The 20,904-nt window shown below is 33.8% G+C and overlaps 1 protein-coding gene across 5 annotated transcripts in view; it reads left to right on the plus strand.

The window, feature by feature from the left end:
* STXBP5L (syntaxin binding protein 5 like) overlaps positions 1 to 20,904 on the plus strand; it is a 317,733-nt gene that overhangs the window by 203,540 nt on the left and 93,289 nt on the right. For 3 of the 5 annotated variants that reach the window (XM_018043989.1, XM_018044072.1, XM_018044028.1), the window contains exons 19-20: positions 6,562 to 6,713; positions 8,682 to 8,753. In XM_018043989.1, the coding sequence (XP_017899478.1) occupies positions 6,562 to 6,713; positions 8,682 to 8,753 (224 nt within the window). The remainder of the gene's footprint in view (positions 1 to 6,561; positions 6,714 to 8,681; positions 8,754 to 20,904) is intronic. The other 2 variants (XM_018044062.1, XM_018044099.1) reach the window with 1 other exon arrangement.

The following is a 20,904-nucleotide window of genomic DNA, read 5'->3' on the forward strand; positions in this document are numbered from 1 at the left end:
TTTTTCCAAAGACATACAGATAGCTAACAGGCATATGAAAAGATGCTCAACACTGTTGATCTTCAGAGAAATGCAAATTAAAACCACAATGAGGTAGCACCTCATCCTAGTCAGCAGTTTCACAGCATCATCTTTTAGAATTTGAAATAGCTCAACTGGAATTCCGTCACCTCCACTAGCGTTGTTCATAGTGATGCTTTCTAAGGCCCACCTGACTTCACATTCTGGGATGTCTAGCTCTAGGTGTGTGGGAATGATCACACATTCATGATTATCTGGGTCGTGAAGATCTCTTTTGTACAGTCTTCTGTGTATTCTTGCCACCTCTTTTAATATCTTCTGCCTATGTTAGGTCCATACCATTTCTGTCATATATTGTGCCCATCAAGAGATCTGTAGTCTTTCCCATTCTGTTGTTTTCCTCTTTTCTTTTCATTGATCACTGAGGAAGGCCTTCCTATCTCTCCTTGCTGTTCTTTGGAACTCTGCATTCAAATGGGTATATCCTTCCTTTTCTCCTTTGCCTTTATCTTCTCTTCTCAGCTATTTGTCAGGCCTCCTCAGACAACCATTTTGCCTTTTTTGTATTTCTTTTTCTTGGGGATGGTCTTGATTACTGCCTCCTCTACAATGTCATGAACCTCCATCCACAGTTCAGGGACTCTGTCTATCAGATCTAATCCCTTAAATCTATTTGTCACTTTCACTGAATAACTGTAAGGGATTTGATTAGGTCATACCCGAATGGTCTAGTGGTTTTTCCTACTTTCTTCAGTTTAAGTCTGAATTTTGCAATTAGGAATTCATGATCTGAGCACAGTCGGCTCCTGGTCTTGTTTTTGCTGACTGTATAGAGCTTCTCCATCTTTGGTTGCAAAAAATATAATCCATCTGATTTTGGTGTTGACTATCTGGTGATGTTCATGTGTAGAGTCTTCTTTTGTGTTGTTGGAAGATGGTGTTTGCTATGACCAGTGCATTCTCTTAGCAAAACTCTGTTAGCCTTTGCCCTACTTCATTTTGGACTCCAGGGTCAAACTTGCCTGTTACTCTACGTATTTCTTGACTTCCTACTTTTGCATTCCAGTCCCCGATAATGAAAAGAACATCTTTTTAGGGTGTTAGTTCTAGAAGGTCTAGAACTAGACCTAGAACGGTTCATAGAACCATTCAACTTCAGCTTCTTCAGCATTACTGGTTGGGGCATACACTTGGATTACTGTGTTATTGAATGATTGGAAAGGAATGGGTTGGAAAGGAACAGAGATCTTTCTGGTAGAAAGGTCTGACAAAATGTGGTCCACTGGAGAAGGGGATGGCAAACCACTTCAGTATTTTTGCCTTGAAAACCCCATGAACAGTATGAAAAGGCAAAAAAGATAGGACACTGAAAGATGAACTCCCCAGGTTGGTAGGTGCCCCATATGCTGCTAGAGATGAGTGGAGAAATAACTCCAGAAAGAATGAAGAGACAGAGCCAAAGGAAAAACAGTGCCCAGTTGTTGATGTGACTGGTGATGGAAATAAAGTCCAATGGTGTAAAAAACAATACTGTATAGGAATCTGAAATGTTAGATCCATGAATCAAGGTAAATTGGAAGTGGTCAAACAGGAGATGCAAGAGTGAACATCAACATTTTAGGAATCAGTGATTTAAAATGGACTGGAATGGACAAATTTAACTCAGATGACCATTATATCTACTACTGTGGGCAAGAATACCTTAGAAGAAATGGAGTAGCCCTCATAGTCAACAAAAGTGTCCAAAATTCAGTTCTTGGGTGAAGTCTCAAAAATGACAGAATGATCTCTGTTCAGTTCCAAGGCAATGGAATGTTCAGTTCTCAGCCATAAAAAGGAACACATTTGAGGTAGATGAACCTAGAGCCTGTTATACAGAGTGAAGTAAGTCAGAAAGAGAAAAACAATTGTATACTAAAACATATATATGGAATCTAGAAGATGGTACTGATGAACCTATTTGCAGAGCAGCAATGGAGACACAGACATTGAGAACAGACTTATGGTCACGGCTAGTGGTGGGAAGAAGGAGAGGTATAGAGAGAGTAACATGGAAACATACATTACCGTAAATAAAATAGATAGCCAGTGGAAATTTGCTGTATGACTCAGGGAACTCAAACTGGGGCTCAATAACAGCTTAGAGGGGTGAGATGGGGAGAGGGGTAGGAGAGATGTTCAACTATGAGGGGATATGGGTAAACCTATGGCTGATTCATTGTTGACTTTTGGTAGAAACAAATGCAATACTGTAAAGCAGTTATCTTTCAATTAAAAATAAATAAATCAAGACAGTAGCATTATTTGTGATGGCAGTATTATAATATCCCCAAACTACAAATGACCAGAGTAGACTGAATAAATTGTATTATATTAATTTCTCTAGCAGTGAAAATGAACTTCATTTACATATAACTATAATATTAGAAAAAAGTGAAACATTTATTAACGAGTAAAACTGACTTTCGGTATAAGAAGTCAGATTTGGGGAGACAGAAGTAATAATCAGGAGAAGCACAAGTCAACTGCTGGTAATATTCTGTTTCTTGATGTAGTGATAATTATGTGAGGTTGTTCACTTTGTGATAACTAAGTGTTTAATTTATATGTGTTATGCTTGAATTAAAGAATAAAATATACAGTGTTTTTCACATAAGTGAGTAATTTTATTTTTAGAAATTTATCCCCTAAATATACTCTATTTGAGTGAAACTAAATCATAAAGGATATTCATTTTTGCACCATTAATAGCAATGGCCTATGGCTTCCTCAAGTTCAGGCTGATGAGTTGGAGTCCTCACTCTGGTTTGGCTGCATTTTCTGGCTTCACCAGTTCAGGGCTAGGACTGTGACACTAGGTTGGAGATGATGCCCTTGAAATGTGGGCTGACTGGCTGCTGGGTCAGGAAGCACACAGGTCTCTTTTGGTAGTAATTTGATTTTTATTAATATTAAAAACTGTATGGAGGTATTAACATTTATGAAAAAAAAATTTACCAAGCATGCAGTATGAGTTTTGACAAATATACATGACAGTGTAAGTTATGTAACCACCAACAGACTAATTTTATAAACACTATTCATCACCTCAGAAGTTTCCTTGTGCCCTTTTATTACCTGTCACTACTTGGCCCTGTAAAACCACTGATTTGCTTTCTGTCACCATATTTTTACATATATTATAATTTTATATAAATAGAAGCATAAATTATCTTGTTTTCTTCCACTTAGCGTAATGCTTTTGTGATTCATCTGTGTTATTAATAATATTTGTGACTTGTTCATTTTCATTGCTTCATAATATTCATTTATGTGGATATACAAAAGTGTGCTGTATCTATTAACCATTGATGGAAATGTGGGTTTTTTCCAGTTTGGGGCTATTAAGAATAAATCTACCATTAGCATTCTAGTAAAAGTCCTTATCAGAGAAGGCAATGGCACCCCACTCCAGTACTCTTGCCTGGAAAATCCCATGGGCGGAGGAGCCTGGTAGGCTGCAGTCCATGGGGTCGCTAAGAGTCGGATGCAACTGAGTGACTTCACTTTCACTTTTCACTTTCATGCATTGGAGAAGGAAATGGCAGCCCACTCCAATGTTCTTGCCTGGAAAATCCACCTGGAGGAGCCTGGTGGGCTGCCGTCTATGGGGTCACAAAGTCGGACACGACTGAAGCGACTTAGCAGCAGCAGCAAAAGTCCTTATGTAACATTCATTTGTATTTTCATGGGTAAATAAGAGCAGAATTTCTCAGTCATGTGGTAAGTATATATTTATGAGACAGAATAAACTGTTTTATAAAGGGATTGTATCACTTCGCATTTCCATGAGAACGTATGAGGGTTTTGGCTTTACCACATACCTGTCAACAGTGCATAGTGTTGATCTTTTCAGTTTTATCTACTCTGATGGGTTCAGTGGTATCTAATTGTGGTTTTAATTTACGTATTCCTGGTAACTAATTATGTTTGGCATCTTTGAAGTGCTATTTTCACATTTGTGCATGTTGTTTGGTGAAAATCTGTTTATATCTTTTGCTTACTTTTTAAATCAAATTATCTTATTATTACTGGGAGTTCTGTGAATATTCTGAATAAGAAATGTATTTTCCACATTCATGTTTTCCTCAACCTTCTTGAATATCTGGAATATATTTTCCAAAGCATTTTTAACATCCTTTTTGGCCAATTTTACTATCTATTTTACTTCTAGATATGTTTCTGTTGATTTATTTTTCCCCCTGGTTATCAGTCTGTTTCTTAATTCTTTATATGCCTACTGTTAATACTTTTCATGTAGTTAACATTGTTAATTTTATATTTATGTCGATATTTTATTGGATTCTTTTCAGTAGTTTTCTGGAAGGAAGTTATGTTACTTAGAATAGTTTTTGAGCTTGTTTAGGATGGATCCAGAAAAGCCTTTTAGTTTATGGCCAATTTGGTCACACTGCTGTATCTGTTTTTCCATGTATTTGGACATCTCAGCAGTGTGGCTGGTAGTGACATGAAATATTCTCAGCCTTGGATGAGCTTTGCAAATTACTCTGTTTTACCTTTGTTGGTAGTTTGTTCCCAAGCCTGGGGTAGTTTTATTTACGTGGGCGCCCAGACGCACTCTGAAGAGGGCCATTCTATACATCTCGGGTGTATTCCATCTGCTGCTGTCTTCTGTCTGGAATTCTGCCTTATAAATTCTCACTGCTTTTGCTGCATCAGACTCTGATTTCTGTCGCCTCAGTTCAGCAAGACTTCTGATCTGTCCTTGAGCTTTGGTTTCCTGTGCTCTAGCCTGGGAAATTTCTCCATTTGCTAAACTAGAACACTTAAACTAGAATGCCTAAAGTTTATTTTGTTATCCTTCTTTCATCTTACTCTATGTTTCCTGTTGACCAGTATGTGAAAACTGTTTTTCAATATATTTTGTTCAGTTTTCTAGTTAAGGTGTAAGGTTAAATCCAATATCCTTTCAAACAACCATTGCCTAACCTCCTCAAACCTAAGGTATAACTTTCTAGTATTGTTATTTTTTAATTAGTTTATTTATTTTAATTGGAGGTAGTATTCTTATTTTTAACTCAAAAATAATTATTTTTGTTGGTGTCATACATTCTAGTTGTCTTTTTTCTCAAAATTGCATTTGGGAACTCTTTTATACCTGTAGGCAGAGGAACCACATTTTAACATTAAAAATTGAAGAGATATTAATTCACTACAGTATGTAATATTGTACATAAAGAAATATTAAGATCAATTCTAATTTGTGTGGAAACTTTTCAAAGTACTTTAATAACATTTCTGATTTGATGCTCATAAAAGCTCTGAACAAGATAAATCTAACATTGTAATTCTCATTACAAAGTAAAGAAACTAAGGCCTGGCAATGTTTAATTTTTCTCAGTCACATAGTCTATAAATGATGAGATGGAATCTTCTGACTTTTACAATGTTTTTTTCCAGTTTCCAGAGTCAGTCTTCCTGGAAGATGTAGAACTTTATATAAAATAGCAAAACACCTAGTATGACAGAATTTTTCTTTTCACTTATTGTGAGAAAGGCAGTGTGGTGCAGTAGAAATAACTAGATTTACAGTAGCTGGTGACTCGTCCACAAGATTCAATCTAAGAAAGTAACATGGAATTATTTAAAGTGAGGAAACAACATGCATACAACTATTTTATATTTAATTTAGGAAGCAAAAAGCACAGATTTACAATTTTTCAGCTAGAAATCGTGTTGTGAATGGAGAAAAAAAGAGTTTAGTATATGCCAACAGAGGAGCCTGGCAGGCTACAGTCCATGGGGTGGCAAAGAGTCAGACACGAACCAGTACAGCACAGCACAGCACAGTGGTTAAGGTGATCAAAACATCTGCCTAGGAGATCTGTTCTAATTTTAGAGGAGATTTAGTTAAGAAATTAATTCAAATAGTCTCTGTAGTTTAATGGGACAAAATAAAGACCAAAAGATCGAGGATATTATTAAATTTTTGTGAATGAAAATTCTGTCTCTCTCCATATCTACCATAGTAACAAAACCTTTGGTATATGAAGTTAATCTTTATGTGAAATCTTATGTTAAATATATACTCTGTTTAAGAAGACAACTAATTTGGAACCCCCAAATTATGATTTTATTTAAAAAAGGCATCTAATTGCATAAAGTATCTGTAGCTATTAAAGTGTGACATTTCTTGACCTAGCTTCCCCTTCATAGCAAGAAGATTTTCTGTTTTTACAGAAGAATCACATAAAATCAAGTTGTTAAAGAACAGGCTGAGTAATCACTACTTACATGAGAAAATATCTGAGAAAACATTATTGCAGGTCATTCCTGTTTTTTTGCAGTGGTCCTGGCTATTATACAAGGTTAACCTATCCAATGTAAAAGGCACCATTTCCTTCATGACTACCAATCACTGCCTGGCTTACCCAATCCTAAAGCATTATTTTCTAATAATCATATTAATTTTTTAAATTCAGAGACAAAATAATAATGGTTGGTGTGATACATTCTAGTTGTATTTTTTTTTTCTCTCAGAGTTGCATTTGGGAACTGCAATGGGTTGGCTGTGGTGGATTTTATACAGAAGACTGTACTGTTAAGCATGGGGACCATTGACCTGTATAGATCAAGTGACATATACCAACGACAACCACGGTCTCCTCGAAAAAACAAGCAGTTCATTGCAGGTAGGAGATAAAACAAGATGATTATGAACTTATTTAGTTCACCTGTTTTCTTTCCTTTAGATTTCTTGTCTTCTGTGATGCTATTCAAATGCATAGCAGGATAAAATCAGCATAATTTATAATGCCATGTAAGTAAAATTGGGCAGAAACATAGCGAGACTCTGAAAGGGTAAAGAAGGTGTTTAAACTTCAATTTGTTATTAATGTTAGGAAGCATCTCAGTGTTCTTAAGTTGAATTCCTAAGAAATAACGAAATAAGACACTATTGAATGAAAAAATGTTAAGAAAATTAGTCTCTTTTGTTGAAAAAACTACTTACAATGGGATAATTTTCTTCTAATATACTATAGCTTTAAAAATGTAACAGTTGTTCACCCATTATAATTTTTTAAATTAGCTCCATTTTTTTAGCTGTCATTTTTTTTGTTGGATGGTGACTTTCTTGGAGGTATTTTCACAAATGCAATAAATGTTAATTAACATTTTACAATGCTATGAAAGATGATATATTTTTGACAGGACAATTATAAAGGAAAATATATAAAGTTATTAAAATATAAGCCAAAATACTTTCTACATGTAATATCAAACTTTGATATGCCAAGTTATGCAAAGTTTTACTGAAATTTCAGTATATATCCAAATAGTTGGCTTTGTAAACATTGCCAATATTTTGTATATTTTTTGTCCACTGACATAGTTTAGTTGGTAAAAAAACAAAGAACAAAAAAACTGGTTGAGCTAAATGGTTTGCAGCTAGACATACACCTACAGTATTACATATTACATTATACAGTTTTTAAATTTTTCTGTATTTTTAAAATAATCAGTTGAATATTGACACTTTTACTAAATATACCAGGTGAAGACTATTATAAAGTAAAAAAAAAAAGGTACATGATTGTAGGTTTTATTTTTTAAATTGTAAGTGTGCCAGATTTAACATATGAAAGTGATAATAAGTGAAGTTTCCCTTGGGACTAACAAAAAATTACTTGATATACTGAAATTCTTTGTTAATCTTTTTTTATAAGCCTCAACCCCTTCTAAATTTATAGTCTAGACTCTTTTCAGGAGCACAAAAGTTCTCCTTCAGAACCCACAAAACCTGGGTTTTGTGGCTAGGGATCTCATCTTTCAGCAATATTTTGGAGTGCCAGAAATATAAAACTACACAGGTTCTGCTTCTACTGCTACTGGCTTTTGAAAGAAAGGCAGAATAGAGAAATTGTGCATGCATGTACCGTAAGATTCCCTCATGATTGAGAAAGAGAAAGTTGATTTTTGAAAGCTCATTTATTCTCGATAGATATTAGGGGAAAGTAAACACTGTTTGTCTGCTGAAACACTAATTCAATCAGAAAAGCTGTGGATCTTAAGACAGTTCTAAGTTACTTGCTGGAAATACACTGTGGAATGACAAGAGATAATTCAATTATCATTTAATTTAAACTTATTGAGCCTCAAAAATTATGATTAGAACTCAGAATTTGAATGATTCAAAAATTGGGAAAAACTGGGATGAAGTAAACTATGCTTGTATTTAGTTATATAATGAGTACTCACTTTGTTATTAAAAAAAAAAAAACTAAAATCCCTAGGCTTTCTTGTTAATACGGAGGATTAAAGACAACCATTTTTATATTTATGACATAACATACAAACTATTTATAAGCTAAATAAGTTTACTATGTAAAATGCATGTAAGAGAAATGCCATTTATTTTTATAAGAGACTTGACTGAATAAAATTACTACAGCATACTCATCATTCATCTATCACCTCTTACTTTCTAATTAATTTATTTTTTAAATATCTCCTTTCTAATTTGATTACCTAAACTTGCTGCAATTTCTTCATCTTGGCTGTTCTAGATTCTGGTATGATATCACTTCCTTTCACTTTAGACTATTTTTCTCTCTTCCTTCTGCCTGCTGCTGATGCTGGTGTTCTGGCATGTTCCAAAGACAACTTTTGCATGCGTGGCCTGTCTAACTTTTATCCTGATTTAACGAAACGGATCCGTACTTCCTATCAGAGTAAGTTTTATAAAGGTTAGGCAAATAGCTTTTTTAAGTCATAATGCTTGAGTTAAATCCATACATCTGTGCTCAGTAATGTGTTTGTTAAAACACATTCAGCATGCATGCAAATTTTCGTTTTGTTATGGAAATGCAACCTGACAATTTTAATAAAAATTACATAAACACTTCAAATAGTTATTGTCAAATACCTATGTACCCATATTCATGGTTTCAGTGTTTCTTTCAAATCATGCATACCATGTGTTGTTAGTCCAAGAGCCATTGTCTTTTGTTTTGAGGAGGAAGAGCCATGGTGTCCTCGTAAATAATAAACCTGATAATCTAGTATCAATAATAATTGAATGGTTATTTTGGAAACTTTGTGCTTTTGGCCATTTTATAAAATTATTGTAACCAGGGCCACAATATTTGCTTTTTCCAATATAATTAGATTTTTTAGAGGGAGCCAAATATTTCCAATATCTGATGCATTTCGTTCAAATAGAATATGCAAATAAACATTTCTATATTTATTTTAGGAGCCAAACACTGAAATTGGGAAATTAAGGTCGTAAATAAAAGTCAGTAATAATAACTTTTACTGTGGTAGCAAATGCAAATCTGAAAACGGTGGAGTCAGATATTCTTAAAAATGGTACAGAAAGAATTAAGAGTGAGAGTATGATTAGAGATGCAGATGATATTAGTGATGTTATGGGTCAATATTTATTGGTATGAGAATATGTGTATAATATGTTAATCTATGCTATGTTTGAGAAAGTGCTTAATAATACATATAAGAAGATGTCATGTTTGTATAAAATATACACATATGGATACACACACATTTGTTGCTCTTATTCTGCATTTCTTCAGACCTCACCAGCTTGTAGATATTTAATAAAATTACATCACTTATAAAAATCTAAAACTTTGTGTTCCATTAACTAAAGGATGTTAGTACTTTTGAAATCCTTAAAATTTTCTGGGGCCCAGAGGTGACTTGTTTTTGCTCATAACTATTCCCTAGGTTTTACTGGAACACAGCCAAACTCATTCATTTACATGTTGTGTATGGCTGCTTCCAAGTTACAGTGGCAGAGTTGAGTCGTTGCAACAGAAACCATATGGCCCATGAGACCTCAATATTTACTGTCTTGCTCTTCACATGAAAAATTTGCTGACCTCCTCGCTATACTATTCATTACCCATCCACTGCCACCTAAAAGGGTCCAGCCAAAACTTTTCCTGAAAATAGTCTCTAGGTGGTTTAACATACATACTCAAACTTCAGAATCCTAGTCTAGCCTTCCCATGGTGGAATCCCCCTATTGTGTGTGTGTATATGTGAATGTATCCATCTATACAGATGGAAGAAGTTTCTGGAACATGAGATTGTAAATTTTATAAATTTCTTTTAATATATTTTATTGTATTTCCATAATAAACATGTAATGCTTTTATAGTGAAAGAAATTGGATACTGAGAATAAGAAGCAGGCACTTAGTTAAACTATATGAAGTCTACAATATCAACCATGATATAAAGCTTAAATGTCATTTACCTTGATTACTTCAATAATCTTATGTTGTCTTCAGAATAAAAAAAAAGATTTTAAACCTTCCTTCAGGGTACTCTAAAATATAATTCCTATCACATCTTCAAATGAATTTTCTACTATACCTATAAAAACACTCCTTTTAAGTCAGTGTGTGGCTTTTACTACACTTATAAGTGAAACTCTCTGGAAACTTTCCTTAGATTTCACTCCCTTTAGTAAACCTTTCCTGCTACCATCAGAGTGCTTTGCACCATTTCCTTAATTTAAAATGTCTACAATGCCCACAGTGTACAGACCTGGACACAATAGAGTCTGAACCACTTAACTGGTACTTAGATTTGTTTGTGTTTTTATGCATATGCTCTGCCTTTGAAAGTACACAAAGAGAACCTGAAGACCATTTGTAAATTTCTTGTTATCCTCTTACACCAGCACAACTATGAGCTCAGTCAGTCAATGATGATGGTGGTGAGATAGAGTCTGATAGGTGATGCTTTTTACTCACATGAACAACGGGAGACTTTTCAAATTTGATAAATGAGAGTAGACATGGCTTCTGTAGTTACTGGATTCACTGAAACTTAGGAAAGAAATCATAGTTTCTTCTAAACAAAGAATTAAAGTATCAAGACATAAGAAAAATCAAATCCTTAGAAGGCCATAATGAGATGCTACATGTCTTCCATGAAACTATGATTTGTAAATGAAATGAAATGCTTTGGAAAAAGCAGGAGACCTAAGGTCAGAAGGTTTATATCAAGTTCTTTCTTTTTTTTTCTTATTGACTAGACATTATACTTATATCTTAAGCAAATAATTTAACTGCTCTGAGTTTTTTTTCTCATAAAGTAAAATCATAATCCCTACTTACCCTGTAGAGACTTTTGGAACTTTTCAAGATTAGCATTTATAATAGCACTTCTATAAATATTAGACATTATTTTTCTATAATTATCATCATCGAAGATGAAAGCCACACCACAGGTTACATAACTTTTGCAGAATACAACCAGTTTATGGAAGATTTAGGGCTAACATCCAGTCAGCTGCCTCATTGTCTAGTGCTTTTTACTTTTTACTTGTGACAATGACAAATTTTGCTAGTTGAAAATTGCTAATATACCATTTGAACCAAAGGAGGTTTAAAAAGTATGCTTAGGGTAGAACATTGTCAGAAAAGGTGCTTATGCATCAATTTCTAGTTATGCAATGAGGGAATCCATTGGAAAGTTTCAATCCTATGTATAGATATTTTCTTTCTTTCACTGCATAGTTTTTTCAGAGTACGGGGAGTCATAACAGATACTGGATACACAAATCAGAAGCATAAAGAAAAACTGGAGAAAAGGGGGGAAGATAATAGAAGAGAATTAGAAAAGAGAGTTAAATATTTTTAAAAAATGATTGGAGAAAGTCAGGAAAGAAGGAAGAGTAAAACAAAGAATAAGAGGAATTCCTCAAGGAACGAACAAATGGGAAAAGTCCATTCATTTAAAGAATATTTATTAAGCATCATCTGTGTCAAATATTTTTTAGCTATTAGACATTTAATGAATGAAATAATTATGGTCTCTTCCCTCAATGTATAAGAGAAAACATACAAAGAAATTTCTAGATATACAATTATAGTTGAAAAAAGATAATGCTATCCAAGAAAAAAAATGAGACATGTAAAAGTTGGACTGATTTTTTTTAATGTGTTGTCAGTAAAGGCCTATCTGAGGAGGAAGCATTTAAGTGAATCCTTACAAGAAGCAATAAGACAAAGCTTTGAACTTACAGTTCTGAACAAGATAGAATAACAGGGACAAGGTTTAACATCCTTCCCCAAACACACAAATATAAACGGTTGTAATGAATGAAACTGTGGTTTCAAGACATGAACATCAGGCAATGAAAACCAGTAATTCTGGCAGATGAGAAACAGAAGAAGTGAACTCTATTACCTGCACCTGTTTACTGCCCCGAGAGAGTTTCTAGATTGCAGCAAAGGGAGGAGGGGGAAACCCAAGAGGAAACCAGCTCCCTATGTCGAGAAGATGGGGATGAGAAACCAGGGAAACCAAAGCAGCTCCAGCACATAAAGAGGGGATCCCAGAGATCTATAGTTCCCTCCTTGAACAAAGTACCAGTCAATACACACATATGCTGTAGCTATCCAAGGACAAGAACCATCTGAAAGGTCTAAAGGAAATGGTACCCAACACTCAAACAATGGAAATAGTATCTATTTTTTACCACTAGGCAGACTAGAAAAATACCAGTGTAATTCATATCCGCTTCTAATTAACATTGTACTGGGGATTCTAGCCAGTATAGTCAGGCAAGAAAAATAAAAGTTATCCAGAATGGAAAAGAAGTTAAATCATCTTTTTTCATAGACAACATAATCATCTATGAAGAAAATCTAATAAAGTCTACAAAAAAGCTACTACAACTAATAAGTGAATTTAACAAAGTACAGGATATAAGGTCAATATTAAAAAAATCAATTTTATTTCTGTCAACCTGTAACACTTAGTCATAAATTAAACAACAAATGTGAATGATTCATGTATTGAAAACCAGAAAACATTTCTGAAAGAAGTTAAAGACCTAAAAAAATGAAGAATTACATGTATCAATATTATTAAGATATCGGTTCTCTCCCAATTGATCTGTAGTTCAGTATAGTCCCAGTAAATATCCTGCAGACTTTTTAATAGAAATTGACAAATTGATTCTAAAGCCCATATAGAAATGCAAAGGATTTAGAGTAGCCAAAGAATATTATTCTTTAAAAAGAATGATCTTGGTGAACCAACACCACCTAATCAAGACTTTTTAAAAAATTAGTGTTACAGTAGGGGAAGGAGAGAAGGGGGCGGATTGTGAAAGTAGCACTGATATATGCTACATGATATATATGTATACACTACCATGTGTAAAATAAATAGTTTGTGGGAAGTTGCTATATAACACTGGGAGCTCAGCCCAATGCTTTTGATGACCTAGAGGGGTGGGATGGGGTGTGGGGTGGGAGGGAGGTTCAAGAGAGAGGGGATATATGTATACATATGGCTGATTCATGTTGTTGTATGGCAGAAACCATCACAACAATGTAAGGCAATTATCCTCCAATGAAAAATAAATTTAAACATGAATAAAATTAGTGTTATTGAGTCAGGTTGGTATTGATCCAAAGACAAATATGTCAGTGGAACTCAACAGACACTCCAGAGATACACCTACACGTATACAGAACACTGATCTTTTTACAAAGGTGCAAAGGCAGTTACGTAGAGAAATAGTCTTTTCTATTAACTGTATTTAAACAACTGAATATCCTTTCATAAAAAAAGTTATTTTGATTCATACTTTGTACTAAATTTTAATGATTTACAGTGGTTAATAAGCTTTGATATGAAACTTATAACCATAAATCTCGGGGAAAAGGAGAAAATTTTGTGACCTTAGGCAAAAATGTTTTAGAGAAAATATCAATGTCATGCTCCATAAAGGAACAAACATACAGATAAATCAGATTTCTTCAAAAGTAAACATTTTTTGCCCTTTAAAAGACACTTCTGAGAATGAAAAGTTAAATCATATACTAGGAGGAAATATTTGCAAAGTGTATATCTGATTAAGGACTTGTATCTAGAATTTATTTTTTATTTTCTCAAAACTCAAGAAAGCAAGCAACCCAATAAAAATGTGAGTCAAAGATTTGAATAAATAATTCACAAATGAAAACAGTGATTAAAATATAAGCATATAAAAGATTCTGAACATTCACTGTTAAGAAAATCAAAACTACAATAAGATAATAATACATTCTAGTGGCTAAAATTAAAAAGAATGATCATACCAAGAACTGGCAAGAATGCAAAGAAAATAGAAAACCACTGGTGCTAATGTACAATGGTATAAAACCATTTGGCAGGTTCTTAAAGATTTAAACATATGCTTAATATGACCTAGCCAGTTTATATACATGTAGTTATCATATTTACCCTCAATAAATGAAAGCATGTGTCCATACAAAGACATTCACAGCAACCAGAAGATTCAAACATCTTTAGTAGTCAAAAACTGAAATATCTAAAGTCTCCATCAAAAGTTCAATGAATAAGCAAACCTCATATATATTTTCAATAGTTTACTATGCAGCAGTAAAAAGTCATGCACTATTGATATGTGCTATACCATGGATGAACCTCAAAATAATTACATTGAGTAAGAGAAAACAGGGCACATATTGTATGATTCCATTTTTATAAAAAAATCCTAGGAAATGAAAACTAATGCAGAGTGACAGAAAGCAGATCCACAGTTGCCTGGGGATAGAGAAGGGGCTGGAAGGGAGGGTTATAAAAGGACACAAAGAAATTCTTGGACATGATGGATACATTTATTATCTTGATTGTCAAGATTTACCAAATTAAATACTTTGTAAATAGGCCGATTAAACCTCAAAGAGTTATTAAAAAAAAAAATAGAGCTGGTCACATGAAAGGCAGAGAGCAGTATGTTCCAGGCAGAGAGGAGAGCTTGTAAGAAGGCTCTAAAGTGGTTAAGGACTTTATCTTCTAGAAGTAGAAAGGTCAAGGAGTCTGGGGATGTGGTGATTGACAGGAAAAGTGGGTTAATATTTTGATGTCTAGATGAATAAGGGACAAGATCATACAAATTTCTGAAGCAGTTATAAGAAACAGTTTTGAGCAAGGAAATGATAGGCTTTGATTTATATCTTAAAAATATTACCCACACTGCTGAATGAAAAAAAAACCCTTGAGGCCAAAAAAGAATTAAAGCAAATATACCAGTTGGAGGGCCAATATTCTACTCCAGGCAAGAAATGAAGGTAACTTTGACTAGGGTGATAGCAGTGTTGTTGGAGGAAAACAGACAGGTGCAAGAATCATTAACACTTACAGAGCTACTAACTAATTTAATTTGGGATATCAGAAGGTACAATAAAAGATTATTTCCCAAATCTGGGCTTGAGCCAATGACTGTATCATGATATTTACAAAGATGAAGAAGCTAGGGTTAGTGCATGGCATGGTGGTAGGGACTAAAGAGTTGAGTTTTAGACTTGCTAATCTTTGATATATCTGTTATGAAGTGAAGATGACAAGTGGACAGGTAAACAAATCAAATTTACATACATATACAAATTTAGTATGTAATGGTAGTTATGGAGGGAGTAGAAGAAGGGAAGTGAGGGTTTGTGAACAGAGACAACAGGAATTACATTTAATTTCCAAAGGAAGAAGAGTAGCTGGCAGAGAACACTTGGCAGAGAGAAGAGAAGAAATGAGGAGACTACTGAAGAAACTATATTAAAGGGGGATATTTCAAGAAGTGGTCAGCCATATCAAATGCTATAGTAGGGCTAAGTGCAGAAAAGTGGTTAGTGGGTGTTGTGCTGTGAAGGTTATTAGCGACCCTTTACAAAGTAGTTTTGGAAAAGTATTGGGATAGAAACCACAATTATTTTAGACTAAGGAGTAGCAATGAGGAAACAGCACAAGTAAATAACTCTTTTGAGATGTTTGGTTATGAAGGGGTGCCAAAAACAGGTCAGTGCTTGCATAGGAAGAAAATGTTAAGAGGAGGATATTTTTCATTTTAGATAAAGAGCATATTTTTAAGTTGATGTGACTACTGAATGATCCACAAAGAAAGAGAGATTGATGATAAGGGACAGAGGAAAGAAGAAGAAGCAAAATCCCCCAGAAAAGTGAGAGGGGAGGATATCCGAGCATATGTACAAAAATTAGTATCCAAGAGGAGGCTTTCTATATTGTAATAGAAACATAAAAGGAAAAAGCTACAGAATCAGAGAGTATAATTTGTAATCATACAAATTACAAAATGTATGATTTGGTTGAGAAATTAAACAAGTGATTTTTGCATCTCTGTTTTTCAGTTCTGTATTTTGATGGGTTTCCTTTTGAAATCAGTTTTACAGAGTGTTTTCTTACTCCAGACTTTGTATTGAAAAGCACACTGGTCTGTAATTAGTAGGTAAAATATAAGCTTCCATCTTTGAATTCTATGAACAAAGAATAAAAAATAAGAGAGAGATTACTTAGTAATAGATGTGAGTTTTCACAGTCACCTTGTATAAGTCAAACAAATAAAACACCTACTATAATTTAGAGCAGTGGTTCTCAACTCAGTACGATTTTGTCCTCCAGGGGACATTTGGCAATTCCTGGAAACATTTTTGGTTGTTACAACTTGGGGAAGGAGTGCTCTACTGGCATCTAGTGGGTAAAAGTAGAAAATTCATGCAGTCTCAAAGTGCTTGCATTCAGGGGTTATTATAGAATCTGACCCAAGCTGAATTAAACTATCTGAAACTGCATCTCAACCCTCTTTCTGCACAAATACTGAGAATATTAGGAATCAGCCTGTTAAAAAAGTGAATAGGGAAGTTTGAGGGTTGCATTGAGGAGCAAAGGTTTTGAAGGGAAACTGAATCTAATTAAAGCTGCAGGCCAGCCACAGCTCAGCTCAGTACTTTCTAGAATCTGAATGATTAGCACTTCACTTGAGCAGTCTGACAAAGGATAAAAATTTGTAAGCCTGTAAAAAACTTAAGCAACTCTCTTAACCAAAATGACCTGACATAAATACACATTTGCATCATATTAATGAAAATACACTTTTTTTTTGCAACATAGAACATTCACAAATATGGACTGTCATGAAACAATAACGAATTAACATCAAGCACAATGTGTTCTCTAATCATAAAAGAAATTAAATTAGAAATCAATAGCAGAAATATGTCTTAAAATCTCCAACTATTCGAAAATTAAGAATAGCTCATGTCTTGAAGAAATCATAAGGGAATTTTTAAAATTATTTTTTAACTTAGTGAAAGTATAAACACAAAATACCAAAATTTGTGATACTGAGATATTACTATAGTAGTACCTAATGGAAAGTTTAGAACACTAGAAGCTTAAATGAGAAAAAAGAAGGATCTCAAATCAATAATTTAAAAAAATCTTCTTAGTTAAAACACTGAAGAATAGTGTAACCCAAAGTAAACAAAGGAAAGAAATTAAATCAGTGAAATGGTGAAATGAAATCAGTGAAACAGAGTAGAGCAAAAGATAGAGTAGACCAACAATCCCACAAGATAATTCTTAAAAAAAATTACTATGATCTATAAAACCGTAGAAAGACTGATCAAGAAAGAAGAAAAGCATAAATAACCAAATGTAGATGAAATTAAGAGATTTCTTGAAAGGAAAAAAATTATAAAAAGTGACAAATTTTAAAAAGTGACAAACACATTGGAAAATATAAATAGACTCATGTTTTTTTACATTTTTTTCTATTCAAAGTTAAATATTCACAGCAAAGAAAACTGCAGGCCTCACTGCCTAATTCAAACATTTAAAAAAGAAATAACCCATACTTTATGCAAACAATTTGAGGGCTAGAAAAAAAGAGAATTCTTCCCAATAGGTTATGAGGCCAGTACAATGTTGAAAATCTGACAAAAACAGTAATTTAAGGGAAAGTACAGACCAGTCTCACTTATGAACATAGATGCAAAAGTGATAAATAATATATTAGCAAATGGAAGACAGATATCTGTAACAAAGATGAAATATAACTGAGGTGCATTTATACCAAGAATATGTTTAATATTTGAAAATCAATGCAAAACATCCAATTAACCTAACAAAGGAGAAAATATGTAATTACCTCAATACATGCAAAAAACTCATAATTTAATACTTATTTATGATAAAAATCCTCAGAAAGTTAGGAATAGAAAAATATATCCTAAATTGAATAAAACCCATCTCTGAAAAACTTATTAACATAATAATTATGAAATAATATTAAAATACTGAATTTTTTTCTACTAGAACTGGTAACAAGGGAGTGATGTCCACTCTCATTATCTTTGTTCAACATTGTACTTAAGTAGGGGCAAAAAGCAAGCTAAAAAGTAATTTGTATAAAAATCAGAAGGAAAACACTAAAACTCTATTTGCCAGTAATGTTGTGGTATATGTAGGAAACCCAAAAGAATAAACAAAAAAGCTATAAAAACAATTATGAATTTTGCAACATCAAAGAATACAAGTCAGTATACAAAACTCAACTATATCCCTATATAATAGCAGTAAACAATTGATAAATACTTTTTTCTTTGAGAAATATTCTTAAAACTTCCCTATACAGGATAGATTTTCAGATACTAGCCTGAGAAGAACCAGGGATACATTCTGCAGAGTAGCATAACTGGGAAAACCTGTTTTTAAAAAGCCAATCACTTTCAATTACAATCTGGTAATTGTCCTAAGAGGACGCAGAAAATGGAAAAGCGTTGATTCAAGAAACTATATTGAAACTTGGTTTAAAAGTGAGAGTTTGTAGACCTGAGGCACAACTTGCAACACAGTATTGTAAAGTAAAATAAAGTAAAAATAAAAAATAAAATAAAATAAAACAATTTGAGAAATTCAAGCATAAAAATGCCCTCAAAACTGATGAAGTGTTTGATAGAAATAAAATAAGAGGTAGGTAGTTCCTCTTAATTAACAGTAACCAGCTAGAACATAGTCAGCTGGTCTATGAGAACCTAGAAAAGAGATCAAAGTGAAGTCGCTCAGTCGAGTCTGACTCTTTGCAGCCCCATGGACTGTAGCCTACCAGGCTTCTCTGTCCATGGGATTTTCCAGGCAACAGTACTGGAGTGGATTGCCATTTCCTTCTCCAGGAGATCTTCCCGACCCAGGGGTCAAACCCGGGTCTCCTGCATTGTAGATAGACGCTTTACCGTCTGAGCCACCAGGAAGTCCAGAAAAGAGATAGCTAAGACAACTTCTCCTGAGGTTTGAATAAACCTCCAAGAATGGTTTCAAATATGACCCCTATCCAAATTTAATGTTGGAATAATATATGGGCCAGGGTGTTCTCTAAAATAGCAGAGTAATCACTTAGCTCTAATTGTGATACCTAATAGCTAGAAGTGAAATCAACAAAGGCAGACAGACTTCCAGAGAGACCAGGGAAAGCACAAAGAGAGCCCCGCTAAAAAAACCACTGCCATCTCAGAGTGACTGTATACACTGAAGGCTGCACCTTCTGAGGACAATATCAAAGCCTTCACAAGGTAAGGAAAGTAAATTTCACTAAAATAGTCTAGCCAGATTACTAAACAAATAAGCGAATAACAATAAAAACCAGAAATGGGGAGTGAAATCAGTAATCAGCATCCAGAATTGCTATATTGCCTAAAATGTCCAGCTAACAAAATATTATGAGACTTGCAAAGAAATAGGAAAGTGTTACCTATTCACAGGAAAAAGCAAGGAAACAGACATTGCCTCTGAGAGGGCCCAGATGTTGAATTTAACAAAGACCTCACAGCAACTTTAAAAAATATGTTTAAAGAACTATAGAAGGAAGGGAAACTATGATGATAATTCCCCATCAAATAGATAATACCAACAAGACATGGAAGTTACATAACATAGCAAATGGATCTTAGACCATACATAATAATTAACTCAAAATGGATAAAAGACTTAAATGTAAGATCTGAAACCATAAAACTCCTACAAGCAAACATAAGTGGTAAACTCTGTGACATGGGTATTGGCAGTGATTTTTTTTTTTTGATTTGACCCCCAAACCAAAGAAAATGTAATAAAAAATAAACAAGTGGGATTACATCAAAAAAAGGAAATGCCTATTCTTTTGAAATTCTTCCCAAAAAATTACAGAGGAAGGAACACTCCCAACCTCTTTTTATGAGGCCACTATCACCCTGATACCAAAACCAGACTAAGATACCACCAAAAAAGAATATTAGATGCCAATAACACTGATGAACACAGATGCAAAAATCCTTCACAAAATACTAGCAAACTGAACCCAACAATATGTTAAAAGAATCATACACCATGATCCAGTGGGGTTTATCACAGGGATGCAAGGCTGTTTCAGTATTCAAAAATAAATCAGTGTGATATACCATATTAACAAATTGAAGAATAAAAACCATATGATCATCTCAATAGATGCAGAAAAAGCTTTCGATAAAATTCAATACCCATTTAAGATAAAAACTCTCCAGAAAATGGGGATAGAGGAAAAATACCTCAACACAATAAAGGCTATCACTGACCTGCAGATAACATCATACTCAGTGGTGAAAAACTGAAAGCATTCCCTCTAAGATCAGGAATCAGGCAAGGATATCCACTGTCATTTTTATTCAGCATAGTTTTAGAAGTCCTAGCAACAGCAATCAGAGAAAAAAAATAAAAGGAATCCAAACTGGAAAAAAGAAGTAAAACTGTCACTGTTTGCAGATGACTTGATACTATACATATAAAAATCCTAAAGATGCTACCAGAAAACTACTAGATCTCATAAATGAATGTGGTAAATAAATTTGGTTGCAAGATACAAAATTAATACACAGAAATCACTTACATACAGTTACAATTAGACATCAGAAAGAAAAATTAAGGAAACAGTCCCATTTACCATCTCATCAAAAAAGAATAAAATAACTAGGAATAAGTTTACCTAAGGAAGCAAAAGACTTGTACTCTGAAAACTGTAAGATGCTAA

Source organism: Capra hircus, chromosome 1 (genome assembly GCF_001704415.2).
Source record: "Capra hircus breed San Clemente chromosome 1, ASM170441v1, whole genome shotgun sequence".
Lineage (NCBI taxonomy): Eukaryota > Metazoa > Chordata > Mammalia > Artiodactyla > Bovidae > Capra > Capra hircus.